General features: G+C 38.2%; 2 protein-coding genes and 1 pseudogene across 2 annotated transcripts; 1 reads left to right on the top strand and 2 right to left on the bottom strand.

The window, feature by feature from the left end:
• Positions 1-125: 125 nt before the first annotated feature.
• Positions 126-4352, bottom strand: LOC113302393 (annotated as a pseudogene).
• Positions 4353-7645: 3293 nt separating this feature from the next.
• Positions 7646-8263, bottom strand: LOC113305871. Its single transcript, XM_026554863.1, has one exon. The coding sequence runs from the start codon at positions 8261-8263 to the stop codon at positions 7646-7648; it is 618 nt and encodes a 205-aa protein (XP_026410648.1).
• Positions 8264-12577: 4314 nt separating this feature from the next.
• On the top strand, positions 12578-13651 carry LOC113305869. The gene is made up of 2 exons (XM_026554862.1): positions 12578-12998; positions 13116-13651. The coding sequence occupies exons 1-2, from the start codon at positions 12578-12580 to the stop codon at positions 13649-13651; spliced, it is 957 nt and encodes a 318-aa protein (XP_026410647.1).
• The last annotated feature ends 10735 nt before the right edge of the window (positions 13652-24386 follow it).

The raw sequence follows: 24386 nt of genomic DNA, 5'->3' as shown, positions 1-24386 counted from the left end.
ACTGATCTTTAATTAATTAGGCTAGTCAGCTAAGTCTTAACATGATGATGATCTAGATCATTCGATTATCCATGTATAACAGCATAAGAAAAACGCGTGCACATACAAACTTTATACGTTATACATAAAGCAGGATAAAGTGATGATCTAAATTAATATACTTAAACTGATCCAGTTAAAAGTAGTCAAGAGTTCCCTTGAGACAAACTGAAAGAGAGTGAGAAAGACAGATTGATGTCAAGTACTCCTACTAATAACAAGGAAGTAGAAGAAAGAAAACTATGAAATCAAACTCTAGAGATTGATCATTGATGAATGAATCCCATCCATTTTCTTAGTAAGGGGAGACACCAATATTAGTGGTTGCAGAAAAAAAAACCATCTTTCAGAAGAAGATCATCTCTTTCCTGTTCCAAACACAAACAAAAAAAAACCAGATCTCCATTTAGTATATGTGAAATAGAAATAAAATAAAAAGTGCACCATGAGAAATAACAAGATGCCATTTTTAGTAGACTGGTTAGTAGCCCTACATTAGTGGAAGACAAAGTTTTGAATAGAGATTGTACCTGCTGGCGCACATTAGTCTTCTTCGTACTCTGGTCGGGCATCAGACCAAAGTGGATGTGGGGAAAGTGGGCCCACTGCACATACAAAAAGGACCCACATAGTCAGAAAATAATGGTAAACAAATAAATCTAAAGACACAGTAAGTGGAACCCTAAATTGTTGTTGTGTTTCGAGCGGCCTCATAATGAAGACACCAAATAACCCAGTCATTTAGGTCGGTCCGTCTGTTATAGGCGCAGCAGATTATCTAGGGCTTCAGAGTTTGTTTGCTGTGAGGGGAAGCGCATTTCATTGTAGACCGACCTTTTCAGCCTAAGCTAGGGTCCTTGGACAAACTTTTGGCTGCTCTAAATGTACACAGAGAAGTCAAATTAGAAAAACATGATTTTCTTTTTTTGAAGTCTTGGTGCTACGTTAGAACCTATGTTCTATATCATCTAGATGTAACTTGTCATTTAGTTCAAACTCAGGTAAGCCTACAGACCGGTGAAGATGTGTCAATAGAATGCTATTTCAATTATTAAGAACATGAAAGTGGTGGGATTGACGGAAACTGATGAGAGGATAGCAGCACTCTTACATTCTTAGCAGCAGCACTGAAGGCTTCTCTGTGGGTGATATCAGGATTACCAGCTTTGATGCGTTGTATTTCGTCTCTGTGGATTATATATGATTGTAAAGATAATTAAATGTACAGGTTTTGACAATAAACCTATTTAATTATGTAATCATTTAATCAAGGAAGTTAGAAACTTAGAAAGGATTGCATTGATTGAAGTACTACAACATGGGACATCAAAGTTAGTTATCATGAATTGCTGATAGTGATCACAAGGGACCATTTTTTTCATTATTACTTACTTGATGAATCGATTGTACGCTGAGGGGACTCTCTGTCTTTTCTCCGGAGCTGCACAAACAAACAACATTCACAAAATTATTAACAACACTTCTCTGCCTCCTGTATGATCGTTTCCCGTCTCTCTTGATCACTCTCTCATGTAGGCAAGGGAATGGTACTAAAGCAAAAGAGAGAGTAATTAAAGTCACTTTAAATAACTTGTTCTTTTTATGTCTTAAATATTTTTCAATGCCTCCTTATCTCAAAGCAATCGTACTTTAGACAGTTAAAGAAAACAAGAACAAAGGAAGATCATTTATACAATTAGATTGTGTTTCTGGTAGGGGAAACAGTAAGCGGCCGAAACAAGAGACGTCGAAGCTATATGCAGGTATATATAACCTGTTAAATAGCTAAAGGTCTCAGGATGTGACCAACAATTTCCCCAACCATGAGTGAAGCCGTTTAATCGTTTTCTTGATTAGTCCAGTAGAGAAGAAGCCAATGCCATTCGTTCTAGGACTCACCATATACAAATGAACGAATGTCAGTTAATACAAATAACTTTGTATATCCTACAGCGTGTGTGTATGACGAATACTAGTCTGTCAAAAATGTATCGATTAACATTGTATATATTCACGTACACATCACATACTCATATACAGACGCCTCAAAATGTATAGACTGCATTCTGCTAGATACAAGTAAATCTTAAAAGAAGCACCATCGGACAGTACCGATGTTTACGACTTCATTGGACACTCCAGCAGACCTTTTGCTCAAATTTTATGCTAAATAATTACTTAGTTTCAGAGGAAGTGCAAACTGTTAAGATGGGGGAAATGTAACAATGTCTACAGTCTAATAAGATTGTTAGTGAGATCTAAGAAGTGTTGAACTTACCAATTCAATATATACATCTTTTACTTATTTACCTTGTTTCTTTTTACACTTTGATATTCTGCTTATATCATACATAAGCATTTGCAATCACTGTGAAAGATGTATCATAATTTAACTAGGTGATAGGGTGCGATTAGTATTTTAGTTCATGTTGTAAAGGTAAAGGAAGTTTCTAAAAGATGGAGTTTCTTTCTTCCTATATGGAAGTGATCCTCGTTCTCTCAGGCCTATTTTAACATTCTGAAAATGGTCCTTGCAAAATAAATAGATGTAGGGTTGTCAAATGAAATCTTCATGAAATGCCAAGGAATGCATGAGGGAACTCGATATATCCACTTAAAAGCCTTACATTTACACATTCAAAAATATTTGCGGATTTTTTATTTAAAGAGTACTGAAAACCTGAAATTAGCTACCGATGCTAGAGTTCTAACATTAATTCATCCCTTTGAAGAGCTTGCAAAACACTATAAAATTATTTTATTTTAGACAGGTTTAAAGAAAAAGAAAATTCCTGAACAGTGATTCAAAATCTTTTTTTTGGATGATTCTAAAATAGTTATCAAAGATCTTGAAATAAATGTATATACCAAGTATATAGTAGAAATCTGAGATGGATCAATAGATGGAGAGTATGATAAAAATGATCTTACGCTTGTTAACAGGGGGTGCCTTCGGGAGCTGGTCGTATCCTCCTCTTACGGAAGATACAATAGATGCATTTTCATTCCTTTGATTCATTAAAGACAAGTTTGGCGTCTGCGCACTTTGATGCTGCATCTCTTCCTGAATTAAGTATTAAAAGACAATCACAACCCCGAAAATTCTTCATACGCGTATCATCAGATTTGGTACCAAAAAAACTTAAAAAATAAAATAAAATAAAAATAAAGGATAGAGAGAGATAACTGAGGGCTTTTTGTGTCCATTGTACTAACCAGAATGTTAAAGGAAGGAGAGAAAAAATCATAGCCAAGCTGAAGGTGAGAGTTGTTGTTATTGGCATTATTATTAGTGTTAGGTGTTGGTGTAGGTAGATGTAATCCTCGCATGTTAACGGAGAGAAGATTCGTACAGTGACCGCATCGAACCGTAACAGTCTTGAACAAACTAGTACAAGGAACACTTACCTGCATATATACATACATGTTCCATTATGAAAATCAGCAAGGTAAGTAAATTCCAAAATCCTAAGCGGAAACTAAAACAAGACAACATATATATGTCGTGTGGTTAAGATATTTTGATCGCAAAAAAAATAATGAACATAGAGAATTCCTGGCTAGGGTTTCAAAGAAGAAGATAAGAAAAACCCTAATTGAAAGATGTTAGCAAATTAAGTTAATTATCTATGTATATGGTTTGCCGATGAGTAAAGAGAAAAAAAAAAAAGGAGTTTAAAGAGAGACCGCAAGGACAGTATCACAGAAATTGCATTGAACATAACAGAGCTGGTCTGAAGGAGAAGGAGAGATATTCATAAGGTGGTCCAAACAAGAAGAAGATGAAGAAGAATATGATATTGAAGATGACATGATCCTTTTTGTTGATATAGATCTTTGATGTGATGATTAGATAGTTAGACAGAGAATAAGTTGTTCCAAGGTGATTGACTGATTGATTGATTACTGATCATAAAATATAATGAACATCAACAGAGAGATATATATCATGGAAATAATTAAGGAATGATGAGAAAATAATAAAGAAGGGTGAGAAGAAGAAGGAGAAGAAAAGTGGATGGAATTCTTGTTTGCTTATAACTATACTAGCTACTTAAAGATTAGCAGTACTAACTAGCTAGTTTGTATATATAAAAAACATCTCTGCAACAGTGTTTTCGATTTATTGCTAACACATGTCTTTGTGTACTGTTTTAGAGTGAGAGAAAGAGATCTAGAGATAGATAGAGAGAGTTAATACTTGTGGGGAAAAAAAAAAAGAAAGAAGAAAAAAAAGGTTTATATCTGATAGTCAAGAAATGGTTCGTATGAAATATACAGACAGGGAATACCCATCAAGGCCAATAGATTTGGGATATGCATATTCTAATTGTTACGTCAAGCAAAGGGGAAAGAAGCATAAATTAGACATTTCATTGTATCCCCTAATCCAAAGGAAAGGAAAGGGAAGAAAAGAGAAACCAGAGATTTCCAGGTTTAAGTGGGTCCCAAAGAAAATGCCAACGTGTCATTCTAATTTGGAAAAACAAATTAAAAAAATGTGTGGTGGTTGGCATTCCCGATGAGAAGAATAGCTATAGCAGGAGTTTAGGGAGAGAGAGAGATAGTAAAGAGAGAAAGAAGGGCTCGATTGTAGTGGCAGTACAGGCTACTACAGAGCAGCGGCAGCAGCAGCAGCGGCAGCTAGCTCTCTCTAGCTAGATGAGAAAGAAAGAAAGAAAGAAAGAAAGGGACATTTGCATGGGAGGTGATCACCTGTTGCTTTCATACTTAAAGAGTGCTGAGAAGCTTTTTTTTAATGTCTTGGTTTCATGTTTCAGAGTTTAACCTCTTCTTTTTGACTGCTGGGTTATAAGTTGTACCTAGCTATACGCCTCTCCTAAATCCTCCTAATTAATAACCCTAAGATCAAACGGAAACAAAACAACTTCTCAAGCTTGCTAATTTCATCAGATGCTATCGATAATAAATTTGCTCTTATCTTAAAACTCAGTTACGTTCCCCTCAGACTCGATACAATTCATGAACGCTTGACTACATATTTTTCTAACCTGGCTAAATTGAGGTCTATGGCACTTAACTGGGCCTATACTAAAATAAGGTCATTGAAAGGTAAAAAAAACATCCTTATCCAATTATTTTAAAAATGACTAATTTACTCCTTGATTAATTAGAGTTAATCGGATGACTAATTGATATTTAATCAAATTAAACTAAAAATTAGCCAATCGATGAATGTTCATGTTCATGTAAATCGAGTGTAAGAATCGGTTTATTATACCTAAAACATAGACTGATTGTAAAATTGTTTTCCTGTGATTTTTTCTCTACAATCCGTTTACATAAATACCCACATAAACGGATTGTAATCCTATGCAATCTAAATCGGTATATATTACTCTATATATAACAATTTAAGGAATCGGATTTTGTATATACATTTATAGACCGATTGTATCAAAAATCGGATTTTATGTTTGCAAAAATGGACCGATTGTTCCGAGGATCGGATTTTTGTATATAGATATAAAGACCGATTGTCGGTAAATATATATACAAGAGAATGAAACGATAATTAGGTGAAGCATCTGTGAAGCTCCACTAGAGATTAGAAGTATGTACACGTAAAGGGAGATTAGGTGAAGATATGTACACGTAAATAGAGATTGGGTGAAGCATGTGCACGTGGCTAGTAACAAAATCATAGATGTTATTGCACTTTTTGTTTCTTATATATGATTAGTAATTCATCAGAACAGAAGAAAAAAATGAATGAAAAGGTCGTTAATCTCAATAACAAAGAAATTGATAGAAAGAAATCAACAACAAAGTCTTCTGAAGCAGGATTACAATTCGCAGTTGGAAGAACCACTCGTAACTTGTAGAGGTGATAGTAGTACTAGTTGAACCAGATGTGAAGATTGACGAGGTAGAAGATAACTTGATTCCGGTGAGAAGGAATCTATAACCTTTTTTATAGTTAATTCATTAGTTGGGTGAATTGAGATATCACATTCTCGGCAAAGAATTGCTCCATCTTCCCGGAAGAATAAAAAAGCTCGACGTTCCTTCAACATCACAACATAAAAACCATAAATATAACTCAATCCATATTTAATCAATCAATTGGAAGAAGAAAATAGGAATATAGATCAATAAACTTTACGAACCTGACATGTCGGAACGAGGAATTTCACTGGAAGAAGATGAAGGATGTAGAAGAGAAAAATGGTGGTGTTTACTAGCAAGTTTGTTAGCATGGTGAACACGATGATCACAACCATTACAAAGAGCAACTTCATCAGCTGAACAAAAAACTGCAGCTTCATCTTTGTTACATACATCACACTGGATCTTCATTTCTCAGTTCTGTTTTTTATATCTAGAAAGTAGAAATATAACTAACTAGGCTTGGATCTTTGTACTAGGTGTAATTTTGGGTCATAATCTTTGCTATGGAAAAAATTCTAAAAAAGGAGAGTGAGAATAAATATGATGAAGAATTGTCAGAGTTTTGATAGGGTGGTTTCTGCACGGGGATGGTCTTCTTCTTAAATCGGTGTTTACTCATGCAGATGTAATCCGATTGTGGATAGAAAAATTGACAGAAAAAATTAACGCAGAATCGGGAGGTTAAGTTGTGACATATTTACCGATTCTGGTTTCTATGTTGTTTATTTTTGAAACCCAAATCCAGAATCGGTTTATATATTGCAACATATCCCCCGATTCTGGGTTTTACGTTCGTCTTTAAAGGAATTTTTTTCAGTTATACCCAATTTTTGTGTGTTACCGTTGATTATGTGATTTGGAGTTTGTGTGAAGATGACGATGATCATGGAGGATGGCAAAGGTAGAAATTGAGTTCACAGGGAAGAGGTAATGATGATTATAAAAGTAAAATTAGGTTTTAATATTTTAGAATAAGGGTTATTTGGTAGTTTCACCCATTTTAATCTGCTTTTGTCGTTTAGTACCAGGCCCAAATTAAACTGCCTAGGCCCCAATTTAGCCAGCTTAAAAAAAAGGGGGCCATTAAGCAAATGGGAAAGGCCATCGTTGGTAAAGGTACCACCACATTGTCGTGCAATGATGGGAAAAAAATCATATTTGTCATTTGATAACAATAATGCAGGTAAGAGTCTCATTAATATTTAAAAAAAAAAAATAGGTATGTATTGATAGAGAGTAGAAAAAGTTAATCATATTGATTCAGTCTCATCTGTTACTATCTCACAATGAGAAGTTGTTCCGATGACTAAATCTGTTAGATTAACCTCCACTGAAACTGTTACAGGAAAGTTGTTTAAATTACATACTTCATAGGCTTTGACAGTGTCATAAGCTATTGTTGGAATTAAAAAACTAGGAGCTTGATCTATCCAGGAGGTTGTGTTGTTGCTTTTCCTTCCCTTCTTTGCCAAAAGATCAGCTACTCTGTTAGCTTTTCTGTCTGCATAAGGAAAATCCAAAAAAGAAACTAGATTGTCTGTTATCTTCTTTACTTCTTCGAGAATGTCCAGACTCCGCTGTTGGATTGTTGAAACCTTTCCTTGTAAGTACCTCATTACCGCTTGATTATCTCTTTCAGTGACCAGATTTTGCAAGTTATTTGAGTTGGCCCATTTAGTTGCATGTAATACAGTTAGAGCTTCTGCTTCTTCAGCTGTGGAAGTTCTGAAGATGCCTGATTCTGCTTCCTTGAAGGTTCCTGTCCAGTTACGAAGGATAAATCAAACCCTGCATTAGTATTCTTAGATAACCAAGAAGCATCAAAATTCAATTTGAAAATGTTAATGAGTAAGAATTGCCAATGTGGTGTTGGTTTTATGGTTCTACATTGTGGTTCACTCAAACTATTCAATTTAGTTGGATGCCAGTAAGCATAGTGCCTAGTGATATCAAGTGTAAGCTGATCAGGTGTTCTAGACTTATCTTCAAAAAATTTAAGACACATTTCCTTCCAAATAAACAAGCACTTGGTTGTTGCGAGTACCATTGATATAGAATTCAGATCTCCTGCTATCCAGTTATTGTATCTGTGCAAGAAAGAAATATTGACAGGTGCTCCCTGTAAGGCCATTGGCGGCAGATTCCACACAGCCTTTGCATAATCGCAGTGAAAGAACAGGTGATATGTAGATTCCACAGCATCATTACAAAACACACATTTGTTGTCCACTGATCTTAATTTCTGTCTAGTAGGCAGTGCATCTTGCAAGCATTTCCAGATGAATAACTTGATTCTCTGAGAAGTATCCATACTCCATAATCCTTTCCAAAACTTCTTAGTTTTGTTATGAATTGAATTAGAATGATTCAGAAGTCTGGCATATAGAGATTTTACAAAAAAATCTCCATTCTAAGTTAAGATCTATCTTAGTTTATCTCTTTTCAAACTTCCTTCAGCAGTCGTATATAGTCTAATGTTATCAATTTCTTGTACTATTGAATTGTCAAAAGATTGTAGCAGTTCCAAATTCCACTTTTTCGTGTTTGAGCCTATTAGCTCAGACACAAGTGTTATGTTTGTGTTTTGTTGGTGAACAGAATCTGCCAGAGTCTCTTCCCTGGTTGGTAGCCATTTATCATCCCAGATAATAATGGACTTACCATTACCCACTTCCCATATACTGTGTTTTTTAGTGTGTTCTATGCCATGTAAGATGCACTTCCATACCCAAAAAGCTTTTGATTTCTTCTTAGAATGTAAGGCTCATGTTTTCTTAAAATATTTCCTTTTTAGAATTTGAGCCCATAGATCATATGGGTTACTTACTAAACGCCAAGCTATTCTGCTGATTATGGCTTGGTTGACCTTGTTTGCCTCCTTAAAGCCTATACCTCCCTGTTCTATTGGTTTACATAGAAAATCAAAGGATTTTATGTAAATACCTATAGAATTTGAGTGTTTTCTCCACCAGAAGTCTCTCTGTATTTTATTGATTCTTTTTGTGATCTTTTTCGGTAATACAAAACAACCCATGATGAAATTGGCATGCTAGACAACTGCTTCGTTCAAACTATTTTACTTGGCTGTGACATGATCTTTCCTAGCCAAGTCTTTATTTTTTGTTCCATTTTTTCAATTATGTTGTTGAAGGCTTTAAGCTTTGATCTATCTATGAACAAAGGTACCCCTAGATGTATGTCTTTTATGTTTATCTTTTTTATCTTCATTAATCTGCAAATTATTCCCTGGTGTTTATTGTGAACTTTTTTTGCTAAAAAACAATCCAGATTTTGTAAAATTTATTACCTGTCCTGATGAAGCACTAAACATGTGAATGGCTTCTAGTAGATTTTTACATCTACCCAGATCAGCTCTTGTGAACAGAAGGAGGTCATCTGTGAAGAAGAGGCGGGAAACTGGAGTTGATTTGGGAGTTAATTTAATTCCTTGAACTTTTTTCGTACTTTCTAAGTGACTTAACAGTCTTGAGAAACTTCCATACACAAGATGAATATGTATGGAGACAATGGATCTCCTTGCCTAATTCCCCTAGATGGTTTGAACTCAGCCACTAAGAAGAACTGCAATTGAAGAAGTAGAAAGACATTGGTGAATAAGTGTACACCAATGTTCAGAGAAACCAAAAGCTTGTAGAGTTTTGATCAGAAAGTTCCAGTTTACCCTGTCGAATGCCTTCGACATGTCTATTTTGAGGCCAATGTTACCAGCTTTCTTTTTACTTTTTTTTTCATAGAGTGCACCATTTCATGAGCAACAATAATGTTGTCTGAAATTTGCCTGGATGAAAGAAAAGCAGACTGTAAAGGTGAAATTATGTTTTCCAGGGATTTTTTGAATCTATTAGCCATAAGCTTAGCTATGATTTTATAAGGTGTATTGCATAGACCAGTTGGTCTGAAATCTTCAGGAGATTTTGGATATTTTGTCTTTGGAATTAAAAAAAGAAATTTTTTATTTAGCTCACTATTTAGTTTTTTGTTTTGAAAAAAATCTTGTATTACAACCACTAATTGTGGTCCTACTATACCCCAATTATGTTTGAAAAAGCTCACTGGGAACCCAACTAGCCCCGGAGATTTGTTTGGTTTAAGTTTTTTAACCACCTCTCATATTTCATCTGTAGATGGTATTTATGTTAGAGAATTATTTTCATCAGAAGATATACAAGGTAAAATGTGAGAAAAGATTTGGTCATCAGAGTTAGTGGAAGTCTCAATGAACAAGTCAGAGAAGTAAGAAGTCAGAACAACTCCAATTTCTATTCTATTAGAAACCACAATATTGTTTTTATCTTGTATACAATCTATTGGTGGATTTGGATGTAAAATTTTAAAGGTAGAATTTATGGGTTCAGGGGATTTGATAGAATTACGTTTCTCTTTGTATGTTTGATTGCCCGAATTCTTGGAATCACGTTTCCTACGGGATTTAATTTTTTAGCAAATCATCCATATGGAGTCCAACCCCTCCCCCCTAAGATTTACTGGGAAACTTATCAAGGGATTTGTGGACCCATTTTTTTTTTTACTTTAAATCACATATATATGCAATTTTAAGATTTGAGGGTAATGCGCAAACGGTACAAAGACTTTAATACAAGAAAACTCTATAAATCCTATGAATTTTAATTGAGTTACCAAACACACAAGGAATTTATATGAATCCCAGAATTTGTAATCACATGGGATTATAAATTCCTGGAAACGGTAAATTATACAAACAAACCCACCATATGTTATTTCTTTTTCTTCTTTGCAAAATTGTGACATAAAAGAAAGTCGTGTTTCTTCTTTTCAAAGTTGTTTTGCAATTTCCTCTTGTGAATCATATTGTGCTTCTAGTTCTAATAACTTTTTGTTTATGAGATTTGTATTAATTTCATTTGTTGGTTTCGTTGTTAATCTCTCTATGTTCTTTAAGATTATCTTGATCTTTTTATTTGGTCTTCCATACACATGATATTTTCCAGATACTAAGATTGTCGCCTAAAGTAGAGATGTTTTCAATAAGATCTAAGACATGGTTCCCTTAATTAAAAATCCAAGATTTTTTTATAACCTCTATGCAAGTAGGTTCTTTAAGCCAGGTGTCATAAAACTTGAAAGTTGGAGATAAAAAGGAAGAAGATTTCAGAGAAAGGCAAATTGGCCCGTGGTCTGAGCCAATTGCCGCCATATTTTCAAGGGATGCTTCCTAGAAATTCTAAATTCCACTGTGCATTGGCTAAGGCTCTGTCAAGGCTCTGTTTTATATTAGCCAAACCCTCTCTTTTGTTACTCCAAATGAAAATGTTTCCTTTAGAACCTAGGTATTCTAATCCAGTTCTTTGAATTAAATTCATAACTGGCTCATTTTTTTTCCTATTGAAAGGGAGACCACCTTCTTTTTCCTCACCATTAAAAATAATGTTTAAATAACCTATTATTAACCAAAGAGTTGAGTTCATGTTAACTCTTTGCGCAATATTCTCTAATTAACCCATTATTTCTAATTTCAATTCATGTTTTGGAGAGCCATACAAACAAGTTAATAACCATTCGTTTGAGTGGAAATTGTTTTTAACAATGATGTTAATCATGTTAAGGTTCCATTGAACCACTTCAAAATGAAACCCATCCACCCAAGCAATTGCTAGCCCCCATCTATTCCATCTGGTTATACAATGTGGGTGTTCGGAAAATAATTGATGTTTCTCATTAAGCCGGCCCCTTTGTGACTTGGTTTCTGATAAAAATAAAACATCATATTTTTCAAGATTTAACAAATTGTGAAGATGTTGTTGAGTTTCTTCTGGCCACACCCTTGTGTGTTCCATGCCAGAATCTTCATAATGCACCAAAAGAGAAGTAGAAGAAAAAAACCAAGTAAAAAGCACTTAGATTTTGAGTTTAATGAAACCTCGGCTTATAAGAAAATTTAAAAAAAAAAATTAAAAAAAATTGCAGTCTAGGTTGTAATCCTTAGTCTATTGAAACCTCAGCTAATGAGCAATTTTCTTAATTGTAACCAATTGACCAGGGGGGGTTAGGTTTTAAAGAGACTAATAAAGTGAACCAGGCTATGATTAGCAGGATAGCCTGGAGATTGGTGAGTAGTCCTGATGATTTATGGGCTCAAATTTTAAAAGGAAAATACTTTAACAAAACAGGAGCTCTTCAATCCAAAAAGAAATCAACAGCTTCTTGGATTTAGAAATGCATCTTACAAGGTATTGAACATATCAAAAAGTATAGTGTTTGGGAGGTAGGAAATGGATTCTCTATAAATATCTGGGATGATAAATGGTTACCAAACAGGGAACAAACTCTAGCTACTTTTGTCCCTGGAAACTCTAATATAACACTTGTGTCTGATTTGATAAATCATAACATAAAGAAGTGGAATGAGTCTTTGTTACTTTCAACTTTTGATAGATCTTTGGTCAGTGAAATAATGAACATAAGATTATACACACAAAAGGATTGAAAACTGAAAAAAGATAAATTTAGATGGTTACTTACTAGAAATGGTAAATTTTTTGTTAAATATTTATATGCAAAGTTACTGAATCCATCTAACACCATTCCTGACAAAACAAAAAAGTTTTGGAAAGGATTATGGAGCATGGATACTTCGCAGAGAATCAAACTGTTTATTTGGAAATGCCTGCAAGATGCATTACCTACTGAACAAAAGTTAAAATCAGTGGACAACAAATGCGTTTTCTGTAAGACTGCGGTGGAATCTACTTTTCATCTGTTCTTTGACTGTGACTATGCCAAAGCTGTGTGGAATCTACATCCAATGGCAGTTCAGGGATTACCTCACAGCTCAGCTTTTCTTGATACTTATTTCTTGCATAAATATAATGAATGTTTAGCAGGAGATTTGAATTCCATCTCAATGGCACTAGCTGCAACAAAGTGCTGGTTTATTTGGAAAGAAAGGTGTCTTAGGATATTTGAAGATAAATCTAGAACACCAATTCAGTTAGCAGTAGATATATTAAGACACTATGAGTACTGGCATCCAATGACTTTGAATAGTTTGAATCAAACAAAAGACAGAACTATCAAACCAATACCACATTAGACCTTCCCAATCATAAATACTTTCAAACTAAATTGTGATGCTTCTTGGTCGTCTGAAAAAACTGATGCAGGCTTTGATTTTGTTCTTCGTAATTGGACAGGAACCTTCAAAGGAACAGAATCAGGCATCTCCAGGTCTTCCACTGCGGAAGAAGAAGAAGCTCTAGTTCTCCTTCAAGCAGCTAAATGGGACAAACTACATAACATACAACATCTGGTCATAGAAGGAGATAACATGGCAACAATTAGGTATTTACAGGAAAATGAATCAACTGTCCAGTGGCAAAGCATTGCAATCCTAGATGAAGTTAAGAAGCTAGTAAAACAAATGGTATCTTTTTTGGGTTTCCAGTACGTAGACAGACGAGCAAACAAAGTGGCAGACCAGTTGGCAAAGAAAGGAAGAAAAGGTAACACTGCAATTTCTTGGTTAAGCCAAGCTCCCTTATTCTTAATTCCAAAAATTGCTTTTCACACGGTCAAAGCTTACGAATCTTGTAATATAAGCACAAACCTTGTATCAGTTCAAGAGGAGGCTAATCTTACATATTCAGTCATCAGCAGGACAACTCTATCATTGGCTATTGACTTTGTTTATTGTCATTAATTTGGTTATATCAACATCTAACCTTATAGTACCCCATGATTTAGTACAAACGTTGAAATAAATTGTTAATCAACTCAATCGAGAAGGAGTTCATAAAGAATTTATTAAGAGGAGAAGAGAAGAACAAACGATCACTTTTACAAGAATGGGGTGCATAAATGTTGAGATGAAGATTGAAAGCTAAAGCGAGGCTGATGATTTGAATTATCATCTTCACTTTTTACTAACTACAACTCAAATGGAAAACAAAAAGAAAATTGAATTTCCATTGTTTCTGGCCAGTGTTGCTTGTTATTAGATACTTTCAGCTGAATATGAGTAAGCAAAACCTTTTTCTTGCCAGGCATACACTTACAGTTTGATATTTTCATAATTTCGTGTTCGATATGTTTGCTCAACTTTTGTTTATCATCTGTTATATAATGCCAAACCAGCATGAACAAAGTTTAAGCAGTTAACTTTAAACTAGCTAGTTAATCAATAGGTTATAACTGGAGCAACTAACTAACAGTACGAGAGTATGGACATGGATTGTTGTTTGGAAGTAAAAAACTATTTTTTCTCCCCTACAAAGTAAATTACTTTCAGTCTCTCACAACTCTATTTTTGAATTTGAGAGAGGATTTGTTGATGTAGCTATTCTCATAATTTGAGCATCATTTTTTTTCATTTTTTTTTTGTAATTGAACCAAAATGATAATGATTAATGAGTTTGAAGTTAATATTTTTGGTGATATGTTATTATTATGTTGTTCTACATTCATACCAAGACAACGCACAATCTGAAACATCATCTACCACTTTCAAAATTCCAAGAAAATCTACAATCTGAAACATCATCTGTCACTTTGAAATTCCACCGTAAAAATAAACAGTTGAATGTAGAACACTGGAAGAGATACAGCCATATTAGAGGGGAGGTGGGGAGGCAGTCTAGGGACTGCCTAGAGCCCCAAATTGTTGGAGGCCCACATTTTTTTTCTTCAGTTGATAGTCGGTTTATGACACTTATAAGTGTTTGCCAAAAAAATTGTCAGACAATTTTGCGTTTATAATCATTACTGAATGTTTTGTAATAACTATAAGTGTTACTAGTCTTTTTATTCTTATAGTAAGCGGCCAATTGTTCACATATTTTAAGTCAAATAATAAGTTTATAATCCAAAAGTTAACCAAAAAGATAAAAAGAATTTGGGTGCCTTTTTATCTTTTTTTTTTCTTCTTCTTGGAAAGCCACTAAGTTAAACATTGATTAAGCCAGCAATTACATGAAAATCTTCACCTTTTATCAAATCGAGGGCAAGATCTCTTAGGGAAACCAAATCTGAAAATTACATTTATTTTAAAATAAAAGACAGCGATCAGCCACCAAAAGTTTCTTTCATCTTGAACTATACTTCTCGTCTCATCTTGTCTCACGAGCTCTTACCCAAGAGATAAATCTATCAAGATAAGGGTGCCCTTCTATCGCAGAGCCGAATCCGACCTTTCACTTTAAACATATTATTTATTTTATAAATTAAAACTCTTGCTCTATCCTTGATTTAGTAACCTACGTCTGTGTGTCTATATATATATAAGAGTTCCTTTAGAGGACTCCAAAATCATAAACCGATCCTGAGAAGAGGAACATATTACCAAAAAATAGCTTTATGCTTATTATCATTCGAGGTCTATGAAAAAGAAATAGTGTAAACATTATGGGATAATATGAGAATCATGTCAATCGAATCTCTCATTTTCAAATTTAAAATCTGTACTTATCTATATTCCGAGCCTTTTACAAACTCAAAATTAACTTTTATAAATTATTTAATAACGAATAGTAGTAAATTGTTGCCATTATCACTCATTGTAGTGGTATTCGATAAAATGTACGAAAAATAAATAACTAATTTTTATAACTAAAAAAGAGGGAGGATCCACTCACATGATTATATTCACAGTATCTCACATATGTTGTTGATGATGTTTTCCAAATAAAACCTAAACCATAATGAGTTAATATTTTGGGGACATATTCTTCTCCCAAAGTTCTACATACCTACCAAAAATGAGCATGTTTCGAAGTACCAAACGTTACTATATATCGATTTTAATTTCAACGGTTGAAAATCCGTTGATTTTCAATGTAGTAGATAGTGTTGTCATACGTCTCGAAATATACTCATTTTTAGTAGGAACATATAAGAAAAACATACCCAAAATATCAATTCCAAATCCGTCACCATTAAAATTTTATTAAGAAAAATATCACTTAAAATGTGAATTAATGTGAATATAAGGATGTGAGTGGATCCTCCCTCACAAAGAAAATAGTTTGATACGACTAAATAAATAATTTAGTTGAAGTATAGAGATATTTTGTCAATAAGTCTTATTTTTCCTAAATCTAGTTGTAGTATTAGAGATATTTTGTCAGTAAGTCTTATGTTTCCCAACCAATGTTAACTGTGAGCACTCAAATCATGAAGGCATCTGAATGCTCACAACCAATCATCGTAATCTAGAGTGATTTGTGATGATGATATCTTAGTGTTGATTCCTTGGCTCAAAACCTTCGGGTTTATCACAGCCTCATCTAACAACTCCATGCAAGGCGTTTGCGCATGGGATATAGGTAAAAACAAAGAAAGAAATACATACAAATAAAGATCCATGGGGTTAGGCAAATATAAAGTGCTGAAATATAAACAAGACCGAGGTTTACGTGGTTCAGCACTAAGGCCTACGTCCACGGGGTTGGTAGTTTCACTATGTTCTTCGCGGTTACAAGAGTAGTCGAATGACTTTTGGGTTTACATGTATTTTCTCTTCTAAAGGATTAACTTACACTCGAAATCTCTCTCTCCTTCCCTTCCTGATTTTCTCGATCCCCATTCCTCTCGGTGGAGAGGGGGTATTTATAGGGTTAGAGTGTGGGACCCATCTCTGAAGGCCGTTGGAACCTTATCTTCTAGTGTCTTGTGTCCATCACGCAGAGGTCTGCGTTTGCCACTTGATCACGCAGAGACATCCTCGCTCGTCCCACGGGTTGATCGACACGTATACTGCTCAGAGTGTTTAATGAGGGTGGTTGAGATGCCTGCTCGTGTCAGACAAGTGTCTTCTGCCCCTGTCACGTCCGTGTCAGCTAACTTTCTCTCCACCGTTGATCTTCTTTTGGGGATGAGATAAAGTAACTCCTTGGGGTTTATTTGGTGTTCCGTAGTGCATCGTATTTTGATGTCTTGGTCTGCATGCTTTCCACGTATCTTTCTATATACACGTGTCTGATGGTGAGATATATGTATACACAATGTGCCCCTTTTCTTCGGGCTTGAATGTTTAATGGGTGCATTGAAGAAAACAGTCGTTGCATATTCTTCTATCTCTCCTAATAAATTTTCCTAGCTACTTGGGTACGTCTTTTATTTGTGCATTAACTGCTCATGTAACGGGCACGTTTCCCATTCCTCCATTAATTTCCTTCTCTTTCTTTTGGGTATATTAAGGAGAGAAAGAAAATTAATTTCATTCTTCCTAAACAATCTCTCGATTTTAAATCTTCGTTCTTCAGCCCTTAAATTCTCTGTCAGTATTCATTCTTCCGCCCTTAAATTCTGTCAGTCTTCATTCTTCTGCCCTTAAATTCTTTATCAGTCTTCATTCTTCAGCCCTTAAATTCTCTCCCCTTAGCATTAATCACGCTTGCCTCCTCTTTATTTCTGATTTGTTCTTTCTGCTGCTGTTTTTGCTGGTAAGTTTTTCTTTTCTTTGTTTCCATGGTTTTACGCTATGTTGATTTGTAAATTTTCTGCTACTGTTGTTCCTTGTTTGTGATGAAGAACTTCTTTCAATGCTTGCATGCTAGTTTGCCCCTGTTCTTCGTCTTAAATCAAGGAGGCCATTGTTTTCTTGTATTATTGAGCTTTTCAGGGGGATTTTATGGAATTTCGAGCATGTATGCTAATTTTAGGGTTTCTGCGTTATCGTGTGTGGATTGCTATTTATGTGGTTTTTTGATCGTTGGTAATGTCCTTGAGTTTGTTTTTGACTTGTTTATGATTAATCTTTTCGCAGCCATGTCTGACCGTCCGCGGCTTCCTTATCAGACTCCTGGTTCTGGTCTATCGAGATCTCCTCCGCGTAGAGAGTCTCAAGATGATGTTCGTAGAAGTCGAGTTTCTTCTGGGGCGAAGGCCTCATCTTCTAGGGAAGAGTTCCTTCCGACAAATCTTCTGGGGCTCGAAAAGTCTTCGATCGCGCGGTGTCTCGTCCTCGTGATGATGTTAGGAGTACGCAGGCACCGACTCGTGCTGTCGCTTTTGATGTTCCTCCTCTACGTTCTGTAGTGCCCGAGCATCATCTGCCGCCCCCTCCTACAACTTCTTTTAAAGGGAAGAATACGAAAGGTGGTGTTCCGAGGGCTGAATCTTCAAAAATCCTTCTTTGAAGAGAAAGGCTTCCGAGGCGTTCATTGGTTCATCCGGTCCCGCCGAGGAGGATGAGGCTGCCCCATTGATACGCAGCGTTTCGGTCAGCAAGAAAAAAGTAACGTTCAAGCATATTGATCTCGAATTTTCAAGGAAAAGCATGAGCTTCAAGCCTTCGAGGTTCGTTTCTATGCCCCTGAGGATGATATTACTTATGAGCTTATCTCAAAGTATGAGTTCGATGAATTTCATTTGTTGACACGGTTGGAGCGTTCGAAGCTGGTCTTATGCTGCCGTTGTACAAGTCAGGTGATTCCTTCTACTATGATGTGTGCTAGTCGTGAAGGCTCTTCCACCAATACTCACAGCCGTTCTGTATCGCAACTATCGGGGAATTATCTCCGCGCCCTGAAGGAGTGCTATCTGCGGAGTAAGGGGGAGACGACAATGACTTGTTACGTTCCCAATCCCGCGGAGAAGGAATGGTATACTCCTGAGAATTTCAATAACTCCTTCGGTGATTACGTCAATAGTAGGAACCGTAAGCCGTGGAGTGTCAGCCTTCGGAATCTCGCTGCTCCTCGGGGCGAAATTCGTCTGTTAAATGAGGTCAGCGATGCCAAGCTGAAGTATGTTCCCGGCACGGAGGGGTCTAGTCAGCGGAAACTTTTCCCGGCCCGCGAGAGGATCAAGCGCGACCATGACTACGAGTGGCACGCTACCGTTATCGAAGGTTGGTCCATGGGCGTACGGTTGGATCCCTGGTCCCGCGGTTGGCGTCCTACTGAGAGTAGCAAGCCACGTGAATCTCCTCCTGCTCGTTATGGAGATTTCTGTCCCTGGCGTTTAAACTTCGCAGGTATGAATTTTCCTTATGCCCTTGACGTCGTGAGGGAGACGAGGAGGAAGGTTCTGGTGCTATACTTCCACCGAGGAGTGCCTCGACTGCTCAGGTACGCGGATTCTAGCTGCGCTTCTCCTTCTTTAGAAATTCAACTGTTCGGGAAAAATAATTCTTTTTGTGGTGTTGGTTTTCAGGTGTCGAAGAAGAAAAAGATTAAGCCGAAGCAGTCTTCTACCATTGTGATGGGTGAGGCTGAGGCCCATGAAGAAGTTACAAGTCCGGTGAACGAAGAGTTTGCTGAGGATGAGGAGATTACAGATGGGGAGGAACGTACTGGTACTTCCCCTATCAATGTCGAAGAAGAGGTCTGTGTGGGTATGGTGATGAAGGGAGAAACAAGCCGTGGTAGCTGATGACGGTGTTATTGGTGATATTTCTGTCCCTGTTGGGGATGCCGCGGATACTCTCCCCACCCTTTCTCAAGAGTTTTCTTTTGATCGGATGTATTCCACAGGGGAGTTATGGATGATGCCCTCGATTTTCCTGAGGACTTCTCTCTACTTTCCCCCAATGATGATTGGGATGTCCTCGGGGGTGCTGGTAACGAAGATGGTGGCGCGGAGGAGCATGGTGCGCATGTGGTGCCGACATTTGTGTGATGGGGCCGTGTCAGAAAAGGGGAAGTCGGTGATTGATTCGCCTGCTGCGGATCTTCCTCATTCGCCGACATCTGAGGGTGAGGACGCCATAATGGATTGGCTCAAGGAAAAGAATCTGCTATTTGTCCCTCATCCCGCCCCTGTTGTTGCTGGTGAAAAGGATTCTGATGCGTATACCCGTCGTATGATGGAAATGTCTTCCAAGGCGCGGGTGTCTGAGGCCTGGGGAAGAAATTTGAGTGTTCCCGAAGCTACCCTTGTGTCGGAGCCTCCTACTTCCGTTGCAGATATGATGGCCATAGCCGACGGGTATCAATATGGCTTTCCTCAGCAGCGTGTCTTGGAGGTAAATTTTCGTACATACTTCTACGTGACGATCCAATTCTTCGGTGAAATAATGTTTTTCGTCTTGATGTGTAGATGATGAGGAGTGAGCATTGTAACCACGTGCTGTATCAGTTCTTCAAAGCGAAATCTCTGAAGCTCGAGGCTAAGCTTCGTCACAGAGAAAAGGAATTATCTGCGGCTGAGGTGGAAATAGAAGAGCTGAAGAAAAGCCTCAAGGAGAAAGAAAAGCTGGGTGAAGCGGAGGCCGGTCTTCGTTCAGAGCTTGTTTGTTCGCGCTGAGTTAGAGCAAACTCGCGGCCAAGTTTCAGCTTTCACAGGTTTGGTTCTTTTTTCTTTTTCCCTCGCAGTGTGTCGTCATTCCTCTATTTCTTAGTTGTTCTGTCTGAGTCTCCCCACCCTATCTCCAGTGGGTGGCGTCCCCGAGCTGATATGGCTTCGAAACGAAAGAGCACGGCAAAGATCTCGTATTAAAGATCTTGTTGAGAAAATTAAGAAGTGAAGCCAAGAAATGGGATGCTCGGGCTGAGGTATGGCGCGCAAGGCATGTTCAGATGGTCGACATGCAAAATCTGTATAACCATGACCGTGCTTTATTTAATGGTACGCTGTGGACACGTGATAGTCTGCGGGAATCCCGTGAGCGTACTTCTTGTTGGAGTCTAGGATTCACTTCTGGAAGAAGAATTACAAAGGCTCGATCCTCCTTTCCAGGAGTTAAGGAAGTATGCTAGTTTCAGAGAAAGAGACGATGCCCGTGCCGAAGCCTGCTCTCAGCAAGGCCCTTGCCGCGTCCCGCGTTGAAGTAGCTCGTCAGGCTGAGTCTGAGAGAATCTTGAAGTGTGTATGTACAGACTTAGCAAGGGGTATCAGAGATAAATAAAGAAGTCGACCACCTTCGTCACATGGATTCGATGAAGCAGGTAGAATTAGATGCCTGTCAATTTACTCTCACCAACCTTCAACTAGACTATAAGAAATTATCCGCGGAATATGCATCTTGATGAAGCGCGAGATGCGGTTGTTAATGAGTATGAAGAGGCTTCGGCTTGTGTCGAAGGTATAACCCTATTTCATCGAGTGTGATTGTGTCTTTTTGTGCTAACTCCCTGGTGTTGTCTTTTTCAGACTCGAGGGACAACTTCGCGTTGAATGAAAAACTTGAAAAGGCTCAATCTTCCTTAGCGCAGCAGGAAGAACAGACCAAGCATTTTAAGAGTTTGGCGGCAACCGCGAGGAGGCCGTTGTGCTGCTTCTAAGAAGTGAATCGTCTATCTTCGTTGTTATCCCAAGCCCAACAGCGGACGCAGTTATTAAGCACAAGGCTCGGTGTCAATTGGCTGAGGAGACGAACAAGATGCGAGAAGATAGAACTTGGCCTAAAGAACGAGCATGGTCTTGTGAAAACTATCCGCGTCGTCCAGTTCCTGCTGCCTTGCCTGGCTCCTCGGGACCCTCATCTGGTGGGAGCGTCCCTTCAAGTCTTCGGAACAATCCTGCTGATGGGGCACATTATCTAGTAGAGACCGCAGCATTCATTATCCTTCCCTTTTTGTAATTATGTAACAAGAATATTTTTTGCTAGTATCATGTAAAAGGAATATTTTTTGATGTGTATCTTCCTTGAATTGGCCTTTCACTTTTTGTAATCATCCTTTATGAAATGGATCCTTTTCTTGATATACCTGCAATGTTGGTTTGTTTTTATTTTAAGCATTGTGAAAAAAAAAAAGTTTTAAGTGTTTGGGTGCGATATCGGGAGGTACCTTCGTGATCGTCTTGAGACCTGTCACCCCGCTGGCGAATCCTGGCCAGAGGATTCCCAGACGGTGGGGGCCGAGGCAACGTTCTAGGATATGGGGTTAAAATATTTACACACCCATTCCGTCGACCCGTTGCCTTAAGATTGGTTGGGTATCTCTTTCTGCTGGGTGCCTTCCCCCTGGTCTTACACTTATGGACACTGATGGGGGAGCCCTGAGAGATTGTAGATTAACTACTTTCCCCAATATTGTCGATAGATTTCGTGACTTGATAATTTGAAAGCTTGTTTGATTGATAGGTTGAGGCCTGCAATTCCTCTTCCAGAGATAGAAACATGTGGAGGTCGGCTCCCTTCTTCTTCTGGTACTCAGCAGATTGCAAGTCTGCGTTGCTCCTATGGGAAGTATGGTTTGAGCCACTTAGCATTCCAAGGATGTCGGAGGACTCGCCTTTAGATTACGAAGGTAGTAGGAACCGCTCCCGCAACATCGTGTATTATAAAAGGTCCTCCCCACGTAGGTGCTAATTTTCCCCTTTTCTTCTGATACGTGGGATTGTTCTCAACACATACTGCCCTTCTACAAAATTCCGAAGCTTTACCTTTTTGTTGTACTCCCTTGCTAGTCTTCGTTGATAATTTTCCATCTTTGTAATGCTGCTTCCCTTTTCTTCCAAGTCGTCCAATCTTCTAACATATCTGTTGTGAGGTTTTTCTCCCAGCTTCGGTCTTCGTGGTTGGCATGAGATTTCCGTAGGGATGACTGCTTCAGCTCCATAAGTTAGAAGAAACGGGGATTCCCCGTGGCGGATCTTCGCGTTGTCCTGTATGCCCATAACACATTGTGCAGCTGTTCACACCATCTCCCTTTATGCTCGTCTAATTGTTTTTTGAGTATAAGGGCGAGGGTCTTGTTGGTAGCTTCCGCTTGTCCGTTGCTTTGAGGGTATATGGGGGTGGACTTGTTCTTTCTTATCTTGAAAGTATCGAAGAGCATGTCTATATTTTTCCCCTGTAATTGCTTACCATTATCAGACACAATTTCAGCGGGTATACCGAATCTGCAAATGATGTTCTGGAATATGAAAGTAAACACATCCACGTCTCTGATCCTGGCCAAGGCCTTAGCCTCCACCCATTTACTGAAGTAGTCCGTGGCTACTATCAAAAATCGTCTTTTCCCTGATCCTTCGATGAAAGGCCCGACGATGTCTACGCCCCATTTTGCAAATGGCCACGGGCTATCGACGGAGTTTAACATTGTTGCCGGCGCGTGGATCTTTTTGGCGAAGCGCTGACATTCTTCACACCGTCGGGACATCCTCGCGGCATCCTGTATCATTGTCGGCCAGTAATATCCTTGCGTTTTTGCTTTGTCAGCTAGTGATCTCATGCCGCTATGATTCCCCGCGTCACCATAATGGATATCGTTTAGAATTCGATGCCCCTCTTTCCGGGACAAGCAACGTAGTAATGGTCCGAGGAAGGATTTCTTGTACAGGACCCCATCCCGAAGATCATATCTTCCTACTTTGGAGAGTATCTTCCTAGCTTGTTTCTGATCCGCAGGTAAGCTTCCCTTTTCGAGAAAGGCATGGATCATCACTCTCCAGTCATCTTCGTTGCTGAAGTCTTCGTCTTGATTTGCTCTTGACAGGATATCTTCTTCGTCAAAGTCGTTATGGATGTCTTCTCCTACCTGGTCTTCGATATTTTCTTCCACTGTATCTTGATTGGTAGCGAAGGAGAATTGAGATGCAATCGAAGGCTCGTATACCCTTGCTATTTTAATAGCTTCGACGTTTTTATCCCTCAGCATGGATGATATATATGCTAGGGCATCCGCGTGCCTGAGGTCCCTTCTGCATAAGTGCCGGAACTTGATGTTCGGGATTTGCGATGCCAATGTTTGGACCAAGGCCATGTAAGCTGAGAGGGTGTCATCGTACACATTATACTCGAGCCCTATTTGCCGTATGACAAGCTGCGAATCACTTGTCAGCCTTACATCGGTTACCCCCATCTCTATTATTATACGGAGGGCATGTACGACAGCTTCGTATTCAACGATGTTGTTGGTATGCTCTTTGAATTCTAACCTAAGTGCCTGTATAATCCTTTCTCCGGTTGGGGTGATGATGACAATGCCTATTCCTGCTCCTTCCTTATTTTTGGATCCGTCGACGAAGACTTCCCATTGTCTTTGACTCGCGGGTTCGAGGATATCCATTGGATCCTTGTTTTCTTCCTCGGCTTCTGGTATTCCCTTAATCTCTTCGTCGTTGTCAAGGGGGAGGTCTGCTAAGAAATCCGCCAGAACTTGGGACTTCCGAGAATGTTGAATTTCATGAATGATGTTGAATTGGTCCAGATGGGTGTTCCATTTGGCTATTCTGCCCACTTTTCCCGTGCTTTTGAGGACTGCTTCCAATGGTGCTTTGCATGGGACCCTGACGAGGTGAGTTAGGAAGTAGGTTCTCAGCTTTTGAGTAGCCCATACCAATGCGAGGATGAGCTGTTCGATCTTGGTATAGTTCCTTTCCGCAGAATTGAGGGTCTTGCTGACGTAATAGATAGGTTGTTCTATCTTGTATTGGTTTTGACCAACACTGCGCTGACTGCGTCTTCTGTTGCTGCTATGTACAATGCCAAAACCTCATCAGGATCTGGCTTCTGCAGGATCGGGATTGAGGCTAGGTGTTCTTTGATT

The sequence above is a fragment of the Papaver somniferum genome, chromosome 8, assembly GCF_003573695.1.
Source record: "Papaver somniferum cultivar HN1 chromosome 8, ASM357369v1, whole genome shotgun sequence".
Taxonomy (NCBI): Eukaryota; Viridiplantae; Streptophyta; class Magnoliopsida; order Ranunculales; family Papaveraceae; genus Papaver; species Papaver somniferum.
The sequence above is the reverse complement of the archived record's forward strand: the minus strand, read 5'-3'. Positions and strand labels throughout refer to the sequence as shown.

Excerpts from the sequence above, each read along its gene's own strand:
- LOC113305871 (XM_026554863.1), bottom strand. The coding sequence starts at position 8,263 with ATGGATACTTCTCAGAGAATCAAGTTATTCATCTGGAAATGCTTGCAA.
- LOC113305869 (XM_026554862.1), top strand. The coding sequence starts at position 12,578 with ATGGATACTTCGCAGAGAATCAAACTGTTTATTTGGAAATGCCTGCAA. Across the intron at positions 12,999-13,115 it reads GCATCCAATGACTTTGAATA|GCTTTGATTTTGTTCTTCGT; the intron begins GTTTGAATCAAA and ends AAACTGATGCAG.